Here is a 21,485-nt window from a genome sequence, read left to right as displayed (position 1 = left end):
CCTAGAGTAGGCTTTGGTTATTAAGATTTGCATCTTCAGCTCTTGTGAATAACCCCATATGCATGTGACATGTGAAAATTCTGATTTTTCTTAGACACAAACTTTAATTGCACATGCTGTAAAGCTGGGAAATTAAGTGACTGGGCTACTGAGTGAGCTAAGCAATGGCTATATATCTCTATCACCATACAGTCTGGTTTGCTTTACTCATGGTCATATACACAAAAACACCTAAAAAATGATATAAAATATTTTTACATAAAACAAATTTTTAAAAGGTCCCTAACAGAAGTCTAGTTGTTAGTACTAGGGGAGTAAATAAGTTGTAATAAAATCCATCATCTCTTTATGGAACCAATTAAAAGACTGCTCCTGGGTGCAATAAAAAATGGAGGCTCTAGCTGCTAGGATAAATGAGGCAGAAGAGAGAATTAGTAATAAAGAAGACCAAATGATGGAAAATAAAGAAGCTGAGAAAGAGAGATAAATACCTACTGGATCACCAGGGCAGAATTTGAGAGATAAGTGATACCATGAGACGAAACAATATCAGAACAACTGGGATCCCAGAAGAAGAAGAAAGAGAGAGAGGGGCAGAAGGTATATTGGAGCAAATTATAGCAGAGAACTTCCCTAATTTGGGGAAGGAAACACACATCAAAATCCAGGAGGCACAGAGAACCCCCCTCAAAATCAATAAAAATAGGTCAACACCCCGACACCTAATAGTAAAACTTACAAGTCTCAGAGACAAAAAGAAAATCCTGAAAGCACCTCGGGACAAGAGATCTGTAACCTACAATGGTAGAAACATTAGATTGGTGGCAGACCTATCCACAGAGACCTGGCAGGCCAGAAAGGACTGGCATGATATATGCAGAGCACTAAATGAGAAAAATATGCAGCCAAGAATACTATATCCAGCTAGGCTGTCATTGAAAATTGAAGGAGACATAAAAAACTTCCAGGACAAACAAAAACTAAAGGAATTTGTGAACACAAAACCAGCCCTACAAGAAATATTGAAAGGGGTCCTCTAAGCAAAGAGAGAGCCTAAAAGTAACATAGACCAGAAAGGAACACAGACAATATACAGTAATAGTCACCTTACAGGCAATACAATGGCACTAAATTCCTATCTTTCAATAGTTACCCTGCATGTAAATGGGCTAAATGCCCCAATCAAAAGCACAGGGTATCAGATTGGATAAAAAAAAAACAAGACCCATCGATATGCTGTCTGCAAGAGACTCATTTTAGACCCAAAGGCACCTCCAGATTTAAAGTGAGGAGGTGGAAAACCACTTACCATGCTCATGGACACCAAAAGAAAGCTGGGGTGGCAATCCTTATATCAGACAAATTAGATTTTAAACCAAAGACTGTAATAAGAGATGAGGAAGGGCACTATATCCTACTTAAAGGGTCTATCCAACAAGAAGATCTAACAATTGTAAATATCTATGCCCCTAACATGAGAGCAGCCAATTATATAAGCCAATTAATAACAAAAGCAAAGAAACACATCCACAACAATACACTAATAGTGGGGGACTTTAACACCCCCCTCACTGAAATGGACAGATCATCTAAGCAAAAGATCAACAAGGAAATAAAGACTTTAAATGACACACTGGACCAAATGGACTTCACAGATATATTCAGAACATTCCATCCCAAAGCAACAGAATACACATTCTTCTCTAGTGCCCATTGAACATTCTCCAGAATAGATCACATCCCAGGTCACAAATCAGGTCTCAATTGGTGCCAAAAGATTGGGATCATTCCCTGCATATTTTTGGAACTAGAACTCAATCACAAGAGGAAAGTCAGAAAGAACTCAAATACATGGAGGCTAAAGAGCGTCCTACTGAAGAATGAATGGGTCAACCAGAAAATTAAAGAAGAATTTTAAAAATTCATGGAAACCAATGAAAATGAAAACACAACTGTTCAAAATCTTTGGGATGCAGCAAAGGCAGTCCTAAGAGGAAAGTATATAGCAATACAAGCCTTTCTCAAGAGACAAGAAAGGTCTCAAATACACAACCTAACCCTACACCTAAAGGAGCTGGAGAAAGAACAGCAAATAGAGCCTAAACTCAGCAGGAGAAGAGAAATAATAAAGATCAGAGCAGAAATCAATGAAATAGAAACCAAAAGAATGGTAGGACAGATCAACGAAACTAGGAGCTGGTTCTTTCAAAGAATTAACAAGATTGATAAACGCCTGGCCAGACTTATCCAAAAGAAAAGAGAAATGACCCAAATCAACAAAATCATGAATGAAAGAGGAGAGATCTCAACCAACACCAAAGAAATACAAACAATTATAAGAACATATTATGAGCAACTGTATGCCAGCAAATTAGATAACCTGGAAGAAATGGATGCATTCCTAGAGATGTATCAACTACCACAACTGAACCAGGAAGGAATAGAAAACCTGAACAGACCTATAACCACTAAGGACATTGAAGCAGTCATCAAAAATCTCCCAACAAACAAAAGCCCAGGGCCAGATGGCTTCCCAGGGGAATTCTACCAAACATTTCAAGAAGAATTAATACCTATTCTTCCGAAACTGTTCCAAAAAATAGAAATGGAAGACAAACTTCCAAACTCGTTTTATGAGGCCACTAATACCTTGATCCCCAAACCAAAGACCCCATCAAAAAGGAGAATTACAGAACAATATCCTTGATGAACATGGATGCAAAAATTCTCACCAAAATACTAGCCATAGGATCCAACAGTACATTAAAAGGATTATTCACCACGACCAAGTGGGATGTATCTCTGGGCTCCAAGGTTGGTTCAACATCCACAAATCAATCAATGTGATACAATACATTAATCAAAGAAAGAACAAGAACTATATGATCCTCTCAATAGATGCAGAAAAAGCATTTGACAAAGTACAGCATCCTTTCTTGATTAAAACTCTTCAGAGTATAGGGATAGAGGGTACATACCTCAATATCATAAAAGTCATCTATGAAAAACCCACAGCAAATATCATTCTCAATGGGGAAAAACTGAGAGCTTTCCCCCTAAGGTCAGGAACACAGCAGGGATGTCCACTATCACCACTGCTATTCAACATAGTACTAAAGTCCTAGCCACAGCCAATCAGACAACAAAAAGAAATAAAAGGCATCTGAATTGGCAAAGAAGTCAAACTCTCACTCTTTGCAGATGATATGATACTTTATGTGGAAAACCCAAAAGACTCCACCTCAACACTGCTAGAACTCATACAGGAATTCAGTAAAGTGGCAGGATATAAAAACAATGCACAGAAATCAGTGGCATTCCTATACATCAACAACAAGACAGAAGAAGGAGAAATTAAGGAGTCGATCCCATTTACAATTGCACCCAAAACCATAAGATACCTAGGAATAAATCTAACCAAAGAGGCAAAGGATCTGTACTCAGAAAGCTACAAAATACTCATGAAAGAAATTGAGGAAGACACAAAGAAATGGAAAAACGTTCCATGCTCATGGATTGGAAGAACAAATATTGTGAAGATGTCAATGCTACCTAGAGCAATGTACACATTCAATGCAATCCCCATCAAAAGACCATCCACTTTTTTCAAAGAAATGGAACAAATAATCCTAAAATTTGTATGGAATGAGAAAAGACCCCAAATAGCCAGAGGAATGTTGAAAAAGAAAAGCAAAACTGGTGGCATCACAATTCCGGACTTCCAGCTCTATTACAAAGCTGTCATCATCCAGACAGTATGGTACTGGCACAAAAACAGACACATAGATCAATGGAACAGAATAGAGAGCCCAGAAGTGGACCCTCAATTCTATGGTCAACTAATCTTCGACAAAGCAGGAAAGAACGTCCAATGGAAAAAAGACAGTCTCCTCAACAAATGGTGTTGGGAAAATCGGACAGCCACATGCAGAAGAATGAAACTGGACCATTTCCTTACACCACACACAAAAATGGACTCCAAATGGTTGAAAGACCTCAATGTGAGACAGGAGTCCATCAAAATCCTAAAGGAGAACACAGGCAGCAACCTCTTTGACCTCAGCCGAAGCAACTTCTTCCTAGAAACATCGCCAAAGGCAAGGGAAGCAAGGGCAAAATGAACTATTGGGACTTCATCAAGATAAAAAGCTTTTGCAGAGCAAAAGAAACAGTCAACAAAACCAAAAGACAACCGACAGAATGGGAGAAGATATTTGCAAATGACATATCAGATGAAGGGCTAGTATCCAAAATCTACAAAGAATTTATCAAATTCAACACCCAAAGGACAAAGAATCCAATCAAGAAATGGGCAGAAGACATGAACAGACATTTTTCCAAAGAAGACATCCAAATGGCCAAGAGACACATGAAAAAGTGCTCAACATCGCTCGGCATCAGGGAAATCCAAATCAAAACCTCCATGAGATACCACCTCACACCAGTCAGAATGGCTAAAATTAACAAGTCAGGAAACGACAGATGTTGGCGGGGATGTGGAGAAAGGGGAACCCTCCTACACTGTTGGTGGGAATGCAAGCTGGTGCAGCCACTGTGGAGAACAGTATGGAGGTTCCTCAAAAAGTTGAAAAATAGAGCTACCATATGATCCAGCAATTGCACTACTGGGTATTTACCCCCAAGATACAAATGTAGGGATCCGAAGGGGTACGTGCACCCCGATGTTTATAGCAGCAATGTCCACAATAGCCAAACTTTGGAAAGAGCCAAGATGTCCATTGACAGATGAATGGATAAAGAAGATGTGGTGTATATATAAAATGGAATATTATGCAGCCATCAAAAGGAATGAAATCTTGCCATTTGCAATGACATGGATGGAACTCGAGGGTATTATGCTGAGCAAAATAAGTCAATCAGAGAAAGACATGTATCATATGATCTCACTGATATGAGGAATTCTTAATCTCAGGAAACAAACTGAGGGTTCCTGGAGACAGGGGGGTGGGAGGGATGGGGTGGCTGGGTGATAGACACTGGGGAGGGTATGTGCTATGGTGAGCGCTGTGAATTGTGTAAGACTGATGAGTCACAGACCTGTACCCCTGAAACAAATAATACATTATATGTTAAAAAAAAAAAAAAAAAAGAAGAAGAAAAAGAAGATAGTAGGAATGGAAAAATGAAGGGGGGGAATCGGAGGGGGAGACGAACCATGAGAGACTATGGACTCTGAGAAACAAACTGAGGGTTCTAGAGGGGAGGGGGGTGGGCGGATGGGTTAGCCTGGTGATGGGTATTAAAGAGGGCATGTACTGAATGGAGCAGTAGGTGTTATACGCAAACAATGAATCATGGAACACTACATCAAAAACTAATGAGATAATGTATGGTGATTAACATAACATAATAAAGTTTTAAAAATGCAAAAAATAAATAAATAAAAGACAGCTCCTGGCAGTCTTCCTATTCTCTCTCATGGAGGATGGATTCCTGCATGGTTGTAAGAACTGCACCTGCTCAAGGCTCTCAACCCCACGTCTTTCCCTCCCCACCCACATTAAACTCCTTGGCTACCCATGCCCTCTTGGGAGGGGTATGAACCACCCCTAAACACATCACTCTTAGCCAAATCTAAGTGATATGGAACATAGACTCTTCCTCTTTCCCTGCCTCTAGGATGAAACCAGCATTTACCCTGCCCCCAAAAGTTTGGTCAACCAAACCACATAGCCAATGGCAGTGTGTGTATAGAGGCTTTGACTATCTCTTCAAAAATTAGACAGGAGAATGCTGAATATGTGTATCAGACACTAATATAAATTATTTTGAAAGCATTTTAACTTAGAGACTATCTTGAAGAAGCAGTATGGAAAGTAGAAACAAATACAATGCATAATGCCAAAGAGTGCTGGATTCAAATTCAGTCTCATGACTTACAGCTCTAGAAATACCCAAATTTTGTTTCCTAATCTTTAAAATGAGGATTGTTGTGCATACAGAATGAAAATACACGGAAATTATGTAGTACAATGCCTACAATAAAAGGCCAGGGGTTCCCAAGATGGTGAGCATCTTTAAAAACACAACTGTCTGGGCAACTCTCCTGCCTACATGTGATTCACAAAAGAGACAACACCCAGTCAAAAGTGGGAAACACTGCCCTAAGTTCTCAACAAATACAGTTTCCCTGACTTCCCCTCTATCTAAAGAAAGGCTAAAAGGTACCATGCTGTACATTAGATTCCCAAAACTTCCTGATTTATACCTGGAATTCTGTACCCATTGACCAACATCTTCCCATTTCCCCCACTCCCAGCCCTGGCAACTAACATTCTACTCCGTTTTCATGAGTTTGACTTTTTTAGATTCCACATGTAAGTGAGATACAGTATTTGTCTTTTTCCGTCTGACTTATTTCACTTCACATAATGTCCTCATGGTCCATATATGTCACAAATGGCAGCATTTCTTATAGCTGAATAATATTCCATTATATATATGTATATATATATTCCATTATATATATAAATAAATAAAAACATAAATATACATTATATATATTTTTTATATATAATATTTATCCACTTATCCAGTGATAGACACTTAGGTTTCTTTCATATCTTGGTTATTATGAGTAATGCTGTGAAGAACATGGGAGTGCATCTTTTCAAGATCCTAATTTCATTTATTTTGGATAGATACCTGGTAGTGGAATTGCTGAATCATATGGTAGTGTTATTTTTAGTATTTTGAGGAACCTCTATACTGTTTTCCATTGTGGCTGCATCAATTTACATTCCCACTATCAGTACACAAGGGTTGCATTTTCTCCACATCCTTGCCAGCACTTCTTATCTTTTTGATGATAGCCATTCTAATAAGTGTGAGGTGTGAGGTAATATCACATTGTGGTTTTAATTTGCATTTCCCTGATTACTGATGTTGAGCATCTTTTCATGTACTCATTGATTTGGATAACTTCTTTGAGAAAACATCCATTCAGTTCCTCTGCCCATTTTTTATTGCATTGGTTGTTTTTGTTATTGAGTTGAATGAATTCTTGCCTATTTTGAATACTAATTCCTTATCTAACATACCATTTGCAAGTATTTCCTCCCATTCCACAGGTTGCCTTTTCATTTTGTTGATTATTTCTTTTGCTGTGCAGAAGCTTTTTAGTTTGATGTAGTCGCACTTACTTATTTTTGCTTCTGTTGCTTGTATGTTTGGTGTCATATCCAAAAAAAATCATTCCTAAAACCAGTGTCATGGAGATTTCCCCCTGTGTTTTCTTCTAGGAGTTTTATGGTTTTAGGTCTTACATTTAAGTTTTTAATCCATTCCATGTTAATTTTTGTAAGCAATATAAGATAGGGATCTAATTTCATTCTTTTGCATGTGATTATCCAGTTTCCCCAATACCATTTACTGAGGAGACTATTCTTCCCTCACTGAATATTCTTGGCTCCCATGTCAATTTTTTTGACCATATATGCAAGGATTTATTTCTAGGCTCTTGTTTCTGTCCAATTGGTATATATGTCTATTTTTATGCCAGTACCATACAGTTTTGCTTACTATAGCCTTGCAGTATAGCTTGAAATCAGGAAGTGCAATGTCTCTAGCTTTGTTCTTCTTTCTCAGGATTGTTTTCACTAGTGGGGGTCTTTTGTGGTTCCATACACATTTTAGGATTTTTTTCCATTATTGAAAAAAATGTCATTGGAATTTTGATAGGGTTGCATTGAATTTATAGATGGCTTTGGGTAGTAAGGAAATTTTAACATATTCATTCATCCAATCCATGAACATGGGATATCTTTCCATTTATTTTTGTTTTCTTTATTTTCTCTCATCAACGTCTTATGGCTTTCAGGGTACAGAGCTTTCATTTCCTTGAATAAATTTATTCCTGAGTATTTTTTTTTATGATATTGTAAATGAGATTGTTTTCCTTAATTCTTTTCAAATGTTTTGTTGTCAGTCCATAGAAATGCAACTAATTTCTGTATGTAATTTTGTATCCTGCAACTTTACTGAATTTATTAGTTCTAACAGTTTTTGGTGGATTTTTCAGAGTTTTCCATATGCAATATCATATCTTCTACAAACACAAACAACTTTACTTCTTCCTTTCCAATTTGAATGCCTTTTATTTCTTTTTTATTGTTTGCTCTAGCTAGGGCCTCCAGTACTATGTTGAATAAAATTGGCAAAAGTGGACACTCTTGTCTTGTTCCTGATCTTGGAGAAAAAGCCTTCAGTTTTACTGTTGAGTATGATGTTAGCTATGGGCTTGTCATATATGGCTTTTATTATGTTGAAGTACATTCCTTCTGTACTCAAGTTGTTAAGAGTTTTTATCATGAGAGGATGTTATATTTTATCAAATGTTTTTTCTGCATCTATTGAAATGATCATATGATTTTTTTCATTTATTTCATTAATTCTGTATATCATATGTATTTATTTGCATATGTTGAACCATCTTTGCATCCCAGGAATAATTTCCATTTGGTCAGGGTATGATCCTTTTAATGTGCTGTTGAATTTGGTTTGCTTGTATTTGTTGAAAATTTTTGCATCTACATTCATCAAGGATGTTGACCTGTAATTTTCTTTTCTTGTAGTGCTTTGATATCAGGATAATGCTGGTTGGGTACTCTCTCTTGCTCACTTCTGGATCATTCACCCTAAGGGAAGCAAGTTACCCTATTGAAAGGCTCATGTGCTATGCAACTAGGGCCTTCCAACAACCATGTGAGTGAGCTTAGAAGTGGACCTTCCAGCTGTCAGCCTCCACTACAGTGAGACCACATTCCTAGCTAACAGTTTTGTCTGCAACTTCATGAGATACCATGAGGCAGAGGTACTCAAGCTCTGCTATGCCTGGATTCTTGACCTACAGGAACTGTGATGTAGTAAATGCTTATTTCTTGAAGTCAGTCAGTCTGGGATAATTTGTTATGCATCAATGCATTAATTAATTAAACTCACAAATGAGATTATACTTATGATAATATCAATATCAGGTTTAAATGAGTTTTTAATTCATGATGGCTATGTAACAGGAAAGTATATCTTTTAAATAACTTGTCTGCAGTATATATTTCCCAATACACATATATTATAAAGCTACTTTAAGATGAGTTATTTTTCAAACTACACTTTAAAAAGCATACTTACTAGGTCATAGTTATACAGAGGTTGACATACTTTTTCTAGAGTGTACAAATATCTGACATTATCTTTTGATTCATTTGCTGTATCTGTTATTCTTGCATCCAAATCATGCCAATTCTAAGAAAAAATGTATAAGAATACCATGAAACATCCAAATATATCACTTTACTTAATTTTAATCAAGAAATTCAAGCTAGCTTCCCTAAAGTAGTTGATACTAAATGTGAATGACATACCTTTTTCTTATATAATTTAAGACTTAAGGTTATTATAAATACTTTAAATGACTTACTACAACTGAAGGCTCATTCTGTTTGTAATTAACATCCTGTCTGTAGGCTTAAACTGGACTTGCTTATCTGGAACAACTTTTCTAGCTTACTTATTTGTGACATTATATTACTTTGGGTCTTTGAGAATAGGATATACATACAGATAGAAAGATACAGATACAGATATATAGATACAGATGTAGATAGATACAGATCTTTTTTAAGGAAGAATACAGCAAAGAAAACAATCTAGAATCAAACTAAGCTGTGTAATAGTGGACAGGAGATGTATACTGACAGCACATTTTTGCTTTTGACTTTCTATGTAGTTCTTTACCACCCTGAGCCTCTATTGATTCACAATTTCAAAAACAAATTAAAAGTAAATGGCAATCACCCCATAGGAGTATTGCCAAAATTGGTGTGAAAATATTGAGAAATAGGGGCACCTAGGTGGCTCAGTCGGTTAAGCATCTGCCTTCAGCTCAGGTCATGATCCCAGGGTCCTGGGATTGAGCCCCGCATTGGGCTCCCTGCTTGGCAGGAAGCCTGCTTCTCCCACTCCCACTCCCCCTGCTTGTGTTCCCTCTCTCGTTGTCTCTCTCTCTGTCAAATAAATAAATAAAATCTTTTTTAAAAATACAGAGAAATAAATCTTTATTTCTATACTTCTTTTTCTTCTTTGGGAAATAATAGTGGAATATAAGAAAGCCTTACTCAAAGTTTAACACTTCTAAGTATATGGTTTCAGTATATGATGTGAAAAAGCAGTTCAAGAAGGGTAATTTTCCAGTTGGTTGTTCAGAAACATAACAAATTTTAAAATAAAAGGCCTTTTACCTTCAACAGTTTGGAGTGTGCAACATTAAGCACATTTATGACAGCCTTACAATTTGGCCCTTTAATCTGTTCAATAATGTAATTGAATTTGGCTGACATGCGTTTCCAGTGTTCCAATTCGGTGAGTGGACCTGAGTCATCAGCTTCTTTTCTCATCTGCTCACTCTCAATAAGTACCTGCAATCAAAAGAACTCAGAGAATATAGAAATGTTACTTTCTTCTTTGGTAAAACCTCATTATTTGCATCTTTTCAAAGGAAGCTTATAAATACATAACACTGAATAATATTAAAAACTCTTAGAAAACTGAGAACAAAAGGGAACTTCTTTAACATGATAAATAGTATCTACCAAAAATCTACAGCAAACTCATACCTAAGGATGAAATTTTAGGAAATATCACTTTAAAACCAAGGACAACACAAGTTTGCCACTAACACTGCCCACTTCTATTCAACCTGGTAATGGAGGTCTCCAAAGAAGATAAGTAGAATAAAGGCATAAGAATTGGAAATGAAAAAACAAAAATGGTATAATCAAAGATGATATGGTTGGTCACATTTTTAAAATTCAAGAATATCTAAAGATAAACTTTTACACTTAGTAAAAGTGAATAATTCAGTAAGGTTACTGCATGTATTCATAAACATCAGTAGCATTTCTCTACAAGCCATCTAGCAATCTGAAAATGTAATTTCTAAAAAAAGAGCATTTGGTATAACAAATAACAATAATGATAAGATACCTAGAGATTAGCAAAGATGTGCAATATCTTTGTGAATAAAATTAGAAAACTTACTTTCAGCATACAAAAGAAAACCTAAAAAAATGGAGAGATGCCATGTTCATGGATGGAAAAATTCAACCATATAAAGATGACAATTTTCTCTAAATTAATGTATACATTCAATGAAAACCAGTCAAAATCTCAATAGGGTTTTTTGTGATACTTGACAAACTAGTCTTAAAATTAATTTGGAAGAACAATTAACCAGAAATAATCAATGCAATTTTGAAGAAAAATACAGAAAGGGACTTGCCAGGCCAAATATTGATTTAGTAAAAAACTACAGAAATGAAAGCAGTATTACATGAGTGCAAAACCCAAATAAGTACACCAGTGGGATAGACAGTGGGATTTGAAATTTGATATATTACAGAAGTGATATTAAAAGTGTGTCAGGAAACAATGGCCTAAAACTCTGGAAAGAGCCCAGATGCCCATCAACAGATGAATGGATAAAGAAGATGTGATACACACACACACACACAGGAATACTATGCAGCCATCAAAAAAGAAATCTTGCCACTTGCAACGACATAGATGGAACTAAAGGGTATTATGCTAAGCGAAATAAGTCAATCAGAGAAAGACAATTATCATATGATCTCACTCATGTGGAATTTAAGAAACAAAACAGGATCATAGGGAAAGGGTAGGGAAAATGAAACAAGACAAAATCAGAGAGGGAGACAAAGCATAAGAGACTCTTTTAAAAAAAAGATTTTATTTATTCACTTGACAGAGAGAGAGAGGCAGAAGCAAAGGGAGAAGCAGGCTCCCCAGTGAGTAGGGACCCAATACGGGCCTCAATCCCAGGACCCTGGGATCATGACCTGAGCTGAAGGCAGACGCTTAACTGATTGAGCCACCTAGGCACCCCAAGAGACTCTTAATCACAGGAAACAAACTGAGGGTAGCTGGAGGGGAGGGGTATAAGGATGGGGTAACTGAGTGATGGACATTAAGGAGGGAACATGATGTAATGAGCACTGGGTATTATATAAGACTGATGAATCACTGAACTCTACCTCTGAAACTAATACACTAAATATTAATTAATTTATTTTAAAGAAATTTTTTTAAAAAAAGGAAATAATGGGCTATTAACTAAACAGCTTATTTTGGGGACAATTGGCTAACTATATGGAAAAAGACAAAATTAGATTCCTACCCTACACACACACACACACACACACATAAATCCAGATGAATTAAAAACCTAAATATTAAAAACAACATGGCAAAGCTTTTAAAGAAAATATAGGAGATAAAGGAAAAGCATGCAACTAAATATCATAATTGTCAGGGAAATGGTTACCACTAGGGGAAAGAAAAGGGAGTTGAAACTGGGAAGAGGGCTGCATGGAGATTGTAAGGTGCTAGTAATGCTGCTTCTTAACTTGTGCAAAAAGTTACATGAAGGTTTGTTTTACAATAATTTGTTTCTTTTATTGTATTCATTACTGTAGGTTTCACTATTTAAAATAAATAACTTAAGAGAATATCTTCATAATACTAAACAAGGGTTTCTTAAATAAAATACAAAAAGCACAAAGTTCCTAGCCACTGGAGGTAACTAAGTTAAAGCTGGATTACAATTTGTAACTAATAAATTTACATTAGAATGTAAAACTTCCACATGACTAAAGACACCATACCAAATTAAGATGTAGGACACAATGCAGACCAACAGAGGATTAACATCTGGGAAATATTATTTAAACTCCAACATTTCAGTAAGATATCATGGAGCAATCTGAACTAAAACTAGGTAAAGGATGTGAACAAGCAACTCAACAAAGAAGAAACCTAAATAGCCATTGAACATGCTCAACCTCAGTATAGTCAGAGGAATGCAAAATAAGATATCATTTCACACCCAACATCCTGGCAAAGATTAAAAATCTAACAATCCCAAGTGTAACAAAAGATTTGAAGAAATGGGAACTCTCATATGCTTCTGTAAAAATAAAATAAGTTAATATAACCACTACTTGGAGGGCTCTGTAATATCCAATAAAGATATATATACTATTGCTCTCAGCAATTCCACTGAGAAATCTGGGATATGTGCAAAGGAGATCTGAACACAGGTATTCATTGAATGCGTATTATTATTGTTTGTAATAGCCAAAAATAAAAAAAGAAGAAGAAGAAGAAAGAAAAGAAACAACTGTCTTTCTGAGGGAATGGATGAATAAACCTCTTTACCTCCTTAAACACAGCATATTAGACATGATTTAAATGTGTCTTTAATGTGTGAAAATTTATATAGCAAACTGATTTCTTTATAGAGGAATACCAGACAGTAGTAATTTACTTGTACCAATGTAGATGAAAGAGAATGCTAAATGGAAAAAAAAAAAACTTGTAAAATCATATTTAATGGTGTTATACCATTTGTGTAAAGATTTTAATCACAAATATATATTCTGTATTTATGTATAATGTATATATAATTTATTTTTATATATAATTTAAAGCTTATAAATATGCAAATGCAATGAAAGTGTGAAACTTTCAGGGGAATGAGAGAAGACAATATCATCAGGACAGTGGTAATATAGAGGGTAGGAAAAGGGATGGGTTGGAGGCTATTGTGAAATAAAACAGATCCAAAGCAAATGTGGCAAACAGTATTTGTTTAATCTCAGGAGTCATTGTTTCACGAGTCATTGTTATATTATTTTCTGTACTTTTTATGTTTATAATGTTACATTATTTATTTATTTATTTATTTTTAAGTATGCTCCACACCCAGCATGGAGCCCAATCATGGGGCTTGAATTCACAACCCTGAGTTCAAGACCTAAGCTTAGACCAAGAGTTGGACCCTTAACTGACTGAGCCACCCAGGCACCCCATAACTTGACATAATTTAAATTGTGATGGAATGTTTTAAGAATACAAAGAGGTAAAGTACAGAGTTGATTTTTCAGACCTACGAAGGTTCTTTCTTTAATCCAAGAAGTCATTATTGCTTTTAATTTTAACCATGGTTTATGGAACTCTTCCCTAATCTTTTTTTTTTTTTAAAGATTTTATTTATTTATTTGAGACAGAATGAGAGAGAGAGAGAGCACGTGAGAGGGGGGAGGGTCAGAGGGAGAAGCAGGCTCCCTGCTGAGCAGGAAGCCCAATGCGGGACTCGATCCAGGGACTCCAGGATCATGACCTGAGCTGAAGGCAGTCGCTTAACCAACTGAGCCACCCAGGCGCCCCGAACTCTTCCCTAATCTTATCACAATCTTCCCTACCTCCTTAAATAGGGGATACTAGACATAGTTTCAAGTTTTCTTAAATAGCTGAAAGTCTAAATAGCTTGAATCACTGAATTAAGGAATGAAAATGGACCTTAAAAATCAACTAAATCAAACAACCCTTTTGATGTTTAATTTCTGTTACAACATTATTCATAGATAGTAATCAGCCTCAAAGTGGATACTTTCAGGAATGCAGCACATTCCAATTTTTTGTGTGGACAGGATTCTGTGAAAAAGTTATCCTGATTTCAAAATTAAAAATCTCTCTTTATAGCCATCATACTCTGTCTTACTCCTGCCATTTAGGGCCATACGGTGTGAGTTTAACTTGACATGAAATCCCATCGAATATTTGAAGATATCATGATACTCCCAAGTCCCCCCCTTTTTTTTTCCTTGGTCAAATATCTTCATATACTTTCCTTAAATGACACTGCTCATATCCTTGGCCTATTTTTCTCTCTATTGCCCATTTATTAATGATTTATAGAAGTTCTTTATATATTATGGATACTACCTCTTTGTTATTTTTGCTGATAATATTTTCTCCCAGAAGATCATTTATTTTTTAGGGTTTTTTTTTTAAGATTTTATTTATTTGAGAGAGAGAGAGAGTGAGAGTGAGAAAGAGCACGAGTTGGGGGTGGGGAGAGGGAGAAGTAGGCTCTCCACTGAGCAGGGAGCCCGACATGGGGCTCAATCCCACGACCCAGGTATCATGACCAGAACCAAAGGCAGATGCTAACTGACTGAGCCACCCAGGTGCCCCTTTTTTAGTTTTGCTCATGGTAATTTTTGCCATATGGAAGTTACTACATTTTTTTACATACTCAAATCATGTCAGTTTTTTTCTTTCATGGCTTCTGGGTTCTGTATCTTAAGAACATATTAATATAGTCTTATATTGTGTTCTGGCTCATTTATAGGTTTCATTTTACTTTTCACCTTACTTATTTAAGGTTGCATTTGTTCACTCAAAGCATCTTTGAGATTCATCCATGTTGTTGCATGTATCTGTTTTTTAAGTTTTAGCTTTCATATTTATGTCTACAATCCATCTTGATTAATTTTTGTGAATGACAAGAGGTCAAGGTCAAGATTTAGGTTTATTTTTTTTAATCTATTTATTTTTTGGTCAAAGTTTATTTTAGACATCACAGTTCAGATTTTTATTTTAGATTAAAGATCTTTCCTATTTCTTGCATTGATTCTGCTTAATTGGAGCCATCTGCTACAATTGCGCAACTTGATCTTCTTATTTCAGGTTGCTAAATCTCCCTAAATCTCAAGCTATTTTCTTTTGTTTGTTCATTTTTATGAAAGAAAATCTGTATTGATTGATCATAATAGTTAGAGAGGATCTCCTCAGCCATTGTATAGGACAGAGCCTGATTTCCGTAATGGGTTACAACTCCTCCTTCCCCCAGTGACATAGTAGGTGAGTACAGAAGTCCTGTGGTGCTCAATTACCCACTTCAATTTCCTAGTGACACCTAGAACAAATTCTGGGCCAGCACTACAGGCCCCACTGGAGTTTCCAAAGTCCTCCAATTTTTCCATTCCAACTGCACCTCCTTCCTTCTAACATAGTTCTAAGAGAGGTAAAATTGAAAATGTTCTAACTCTTGCTTGGTCAAGATTTTTTTACCTTAGTCTTCATTTAACTGAAGATTTTCTTCTCTAGTTCCACTGTCCTATGCTCATGAACTAGAGATTTGTGAGTTGGTTCCTAGTGTCCTCTTTCAGTTTAGAGCAATTACATAGTACCTGATTTGGGGCAGTATGTATAGTGTAAGTTGGCACCTCTCAGAATGTTGACATATGCCCCATTCCTACTGCAGCTTTTCCTACTGCCAGAGAAAAATTTGACCAATACCGTACTGACATGATGAGCCTAGTTTGAATCTCTTGGTCAACACAGACAATTCCATTGATCAACCAAGAGCTATTTATTTAGTGTCTAGCACCGTGACTATAGTCACTTCATTGTATCCTCTTCCTTTCTCTTATGAAGAGAATAAACAACATATAAAATATTGGAGATGAATGCTGGCTATTCCTAATTCTTCATTTTTCCATTCTCAACTCATATTGTTATGGTTCCCTCCTTCAAAGTGAGAAGTAATTAAAAGTGATTTTCAGTGCCCATAGAGAACAACGATTTTGCACTAGAGTCAAGAATAGGCTAAGTTTCATAACGGAATCTGGAAGACTCCTCTTCCCCTTACTTTTAGGGACAAAATGCAATGGCTAGGACACAGATGAGAATTATGACTCATATCTGATGTAATTACTTGAGTTAGCTCACCTGTTCAATCTGTTTATACCATGTCATCAGCACCTCCTCTAGCTGACGAACAGTTTCTGAATTGCTAGCTGCAGCTGTCACTTCTTCAAATGTATGCAGTTTGGAAAAATCAATATTTTCTACCTTCTTTAACATAACTGTTCCCTCAATACTTACTCTAGCACCTAAGAGGGAAGAAACAATATTGAGAAGAGGTGTTTAATGTCAATGTGTGGTTTCAAGCTATAATTACTCAAATGTTAAAGATCGAATACTTTATAGAAATATAATATAAATTGATCATTAGATTGTGACTTGATAATTTTTAATAATATTATTTTAATAATATAAAATTATAAAAGTATATAATTTTAAAAGAGCTGATAATAAAGTGATATTTTAAAATGTGGTGAAATTTTTCATTAATAATATAGGAAAAGAATCTTCCTGCTATAATGGAAGAAAAGAAACATCGTACTCCTTGAAAGATCCCTGGAAATGAGAGGATCTAATGATTTGATTTCTTACCTCTACATCTCATAATTACTTTGATTAGCACTTTCTTTTAAGATGGAATGTTTTTCCTCTAATGCTTATCTTTAATAACATATCTTATAAGGACACCTGGGTGGCTCAGTTGGTTAAGCATCTGCCTTCAGCCCAGGTCATGATCCCACGGTCTTGGGATAGAGCCCCACATCTGGCTCCTTGCTCAGCGGGGAGTCTGCTTCTCCCTCTGCCCCTCCCCCTGCTTGTGTGCTTGCATGTGCTCTCTCTCTCTCTCAAATAAATAAATAAAGTCTTTAAAAAATAACATATCTTATAGTTAATTTGCTCATTTTTAGTAATTTACTAAGCATTAAATTTTATACTTACCATCTAAAAATGAAAGGTATCTGTTGATGGTTTCAGTGAAAATGTGTTTTTCAGATTCTCCTTGCTTGGACTGGTTTAGAGCACCCCAATTATTTGTTGCAAGAATAGCTGGTAGGAATACACTTGACAGCATATTCTTAATCCCATTTAGGATTCCTGTTGATGCATCCAGTACAGTAAATAGCACTTCCTGAAAGGGTGGTGTTCAAAAGTGATTTTATATGCCAATCCCATTAACGAACTGAAAACCATAACCTATTTCACACTACAACAAACATAGACGATACTTTTATATACTGCTAGGAAAACATAAGTGGTCATGAAAATGAGAGTTTTAAAATCAACAAATTTATATTCTGCCCCCATTCTAACCATTCACATATATGTTGATGAAGGCGACACTTTCCTCAGTACTTTAGTTTCTACCTAGGGAAGGAGACATGGCCTGGAGCCTATACAATGTGAAGGAAATGAAGCTGAGCTTTCTGCATAAATTTATTAGTGGAAAGTTGCTCTATTCATGGAAATGGGACTAGAAAAACTCCATCAGGATAGGGAAAGAGCAATGACACTAGCCCAGTATTTTAAGTGGAAAAAATGATCAGTCTCAAGAAATCAAAAGCACAGAAACCAGAAGTCCAGCATCTATGAGTATGACATCTCAGTTCATACAATTTAAGTGACACGGAAATCTCAACCCAAGAAATTAAGACAAAAAGCCTTGCCCAAAGGCACTAAAAAAATTTTTTAACTGTGAGTGCATTTAACTCACAGAAGAATACAACAGTTACTAATCCAGTTTGATGCCATTGCCTTGATTTGTGCTAAGGTGTCCCAGTCTTTCTGTTGCCTCTGCACCATTAGTCAAATGTCAACACAGTAAAAAGGACAAATATCAGTATTATGATAAAAATGCATTTTGACCTTGCAGATTCCATGAAAGAGTCTTGGGGACCATGCTGAGGATCACTGGTATACTGTATGTTCAACTGTGATTGTATTTACACAGTTATAATGATATAAACAAACATCTAGCTAAGGAAAATAGAATATAACTACATTGGAAGAATGAAGGGATGGAAAATGGCAGGAGGGGCAGAGGACAAAAAAAGAGCTACATCCTTATCTTCCATAGGGAAGAGTCAATACATAATGTCTAACCTAGCAAAGGAGCAATCAGAGCCTATTATTTGGAGATATGGAGGCAAATGAAAGAATCTGCTAAGAGTTAAAGGCTGTTTCTGGAGAGTGAGAGAGAAGTCGGTTTTCATAACAAGACTTACAGTTTCTTCCTTTTTTAAAACTGCATATAACTGTGACAAAAATAAAAACTCAATGATAAAAAAGAATGGGTTGTCACAGAAAAGCTGAATGGAGAATTCGTGAAATGGAAGATAGACTGAGGAAACAAATCTACACATGTAGAGACATCGTGGCAAAACAGTTTCAAAAACAAAGAGCAAAAACAGAAAGAAAAGACAGATCATCTATGAAGTACACTTACAGAGGAGGTTTCATCAGCCAACAGAGATATCAGATTGGAATAGCTACAAGGAGTCTGAGGGAAATAACTCCCAGCCTAGAATCCAAAACTAAGCTAAACCACCTCATAAACAGAAAAGGAGAAAAATTAGGTTGGATCTCAGTTACATTTCCTGTTGTAAAAAGGAAGACTTTTGTTTATTAAGACTCTTTAAAATAATAGAGAACTAGTATTTGTTGAAGGACTACTATGTTAGGCAACATAAGCATTGGCTGATGATATCATTTAGTCTCACCACAATGCTGTAAGGTGGTATGACTATTCCCAATTTAATAATGTAAAAACCTAAGTCATAGAAAAGAAAAGCAAGTTGTCAAGGAACACTCCACTGGTCAGTGGTGAGGCTAAGAGGCAAATTTGGGTCTATCTGAATAAAATTGCTGTTTTTCCCAATCCATCAAGGTTCCTTCCTGGGACTAAGTAAGCAATATCTAGGTCAATTCTCTCTTCTTTCTGAAACTATCAAAGAGTTTAAATATTAAGTAAAGAAGAGGTTAAATAAAGTAACTAATACTCAAAACTGTGTGAACAACATTAAATTCACTCCCAGTGAATGGAAAGATGGAAGTTATTTGCACACCTTCTAGAAGAAATGGGATTTTCATGAATTTTAAAAGCAGTATCTAAAGGATAAATATCACTGAGCTCTATTATGGTAACTTCTCAGTTTCTTTGAATACATAAATACATTATTTTTCTTGGAACTCAATTCAGTTCTATATGTAGAAAGGAGAGAAAGCAAAGAAAATGTGTGGCGATGACGATACATTCAATGTTTAACTATAGGCTGGTGATGTCAATACATGGTGGAATAAGATGTCCTTTGTTTTTGTCCCCTAACAAAAACCAGGAATTTGGTTTGTATCCATGGACAAAAGTGGCTTTGTGGGAGCTGTGGGAACCAGCACCATATGCCAAGGAACACAGGAGGAGTTTTCCCCACCATGCATCAGAGAACAGGCATACAGACCTTGGTCCAGGTGTGGAACCTGCAGTGGGTGTGTACCAACCCCAACCCCTCTTGGACACTGTCTAGGAGCCCCTAGAAAGCACTCTTAGTCACCCACAGACAAGAGAGCCCTTGTGGAAGTTCAGATTTCCAGAAAAGAAGTTCCAGCACATAGTTGGAGTAAAAAATATATATATATATGAGTTTGGGTGCACTGGATAAGGTAAGAGGAGCAGCTTGACTTTATCCACATCACCCCTTCCCCAAGGCAGCATAGTTTAGTACCAAGAGAGATCTTCTCAGCCTATATTTCTCCTGCAGGGGAAAGTAAAAGCACATAAGTGAGCATCCAGCTTCCCCAGCTGTGTAGGATGCTGCCAAAGAGGCTCATTTCTCTCCCACCCCATCCAGAGTACTGAATCATGATCTGCATGGCTGGGAGCAGGAGGCAGAAAGAAGTGGAGAGAGGAGCAGAGAAGACTCTTGCAAGGCATTAAAGGGAAGCAGACTAGCTGCATCACAGATTCCATCAAGAAGCCCACCACTGAGAGCCCAGCATGGCCACTGGGAATATCTGGCTCATGGATTCCCCCAACTGGCCTAGGGGCACCCCCAGCTCTCAGCATGCCTCAGCCACATATGCCCCCTACCCTGTGGCTGGTTCCCTGTGCATGCTCCTGATGGCAGCAGTGAGAACAAGCTTTGGCAGATGGCTAGTGAGTACATGAAGAAAACCAGCCCAAATCTATTGGCCAGGGGGAGATCACAAACTTGAGCTTTCACATCACCTTTGGGAAAATGAAAGGGAGGCTCTTGGCCTGGTGCACTGCAGGATTGAGAGAAGGCATACAAGCTCAAGAATTCAACCACAAAAGGGAGAAAGAAGTGTAGAGCAGGTTTATCCATAGAAGGTCTGAGGGAGACTCAGAATCACCAGCAGGGCTGAGGGAAGGCATTTCTCTACCAAAGGTAATAAAGACTGGCAGAGGTGACTATTACCTCAAACCCAAAGCTAGTGATGCAAAACTTTAAGGAACATGAAAAATAAAGGAAATAATACCACCAAAGGATCACAATTAATTTTCTAGTAACCAACCACAAAGACATGGAAATTTGCAATTTACCTGAAAAAGAATTCAACATGGCTGTTTTAAGGGAACTTAATGAGTACAAGAAAACACAGAAAGATAATTCAATAAAATCAGAAAAATAATACATGAACAAATTGAAAAGTTTAATAGAGATAGAAATCACAGAAAAAGAGCCTCTGGAGCTGAGGAATACAAAGAAATGAAAAATGCAACAGTGACCATGAACAACAGAATGGATCAAGCAGAGGAAAGAATCGTGAGATAGAAGACAGGAACTTTGAGTTGATCCTGTCAGAGCACAACAAAGGAAAAAGAGCGACAAAAACTTAAACCTGTGTGAACTAGGATATCATCAAAAGCACCAATTCACAAGTTATGGAGTTCCAGAAAAAGAAGAGAGGGGAAGGAGGGCAGAAAGCTTATTTAAAGAAAT

General features: G+C 36.6%; 1 protein-coding gene across 1 annotated transcript in view; it reads right to left on the bottom strand.

The window, feature by feature from the left end:
* DNAH8 (dynein axonemal heavy chain 8) overlaps nt 1–21,485 on the bottom strand; it is a 396,454-nt gene that overhangs the window by 340,045 nt on the left and 34,924 nt on the right. The window contains exons 6-9 of the mRNA XM_064597567.1: nt 17,470–17,659; nt 16,615–16,778; nt 10,260–10,436; nt 9,151–9,264 (exon numbers count right to left, since the gene is read on the bottom strand). Coding sequence (XP_064453637.1) covers nt 9,151–9,264; nt 10,260–10,436; nt 16,615–16,778; nt 17,470–17,659 — 645 coding nt within the window. The remainder of the gene's footprint in view (nt 1–9,150; nt 9,265–10,259; nt 10,437–16,614; nt 16,779–17,469; nt 17,660–21,485) is intronic.

The sequence above is a fragment of the Mirounga angustirostris genome, unplaced genomic scaffold (assembly GCF_029215605.1).
Source record: "Mirounga angustirostris isolate CCGP_5_RB_7025 unplaced genomic scaffold, mMirAng1.0.hap1 SCAF_8, whole genome shotgun sequence".
Lineage (NCBI taxonomy): Eukaryota > Metazoa > Chordata > Mammalia > Carnivora > Phocidae > Mirounga > Mirounga angustirostris.
The sequence above is the reverse complement of the archived record's forward strand: the minus strand, read 5'-3'. Positions and strand labels throughout refer to the sequence as shown.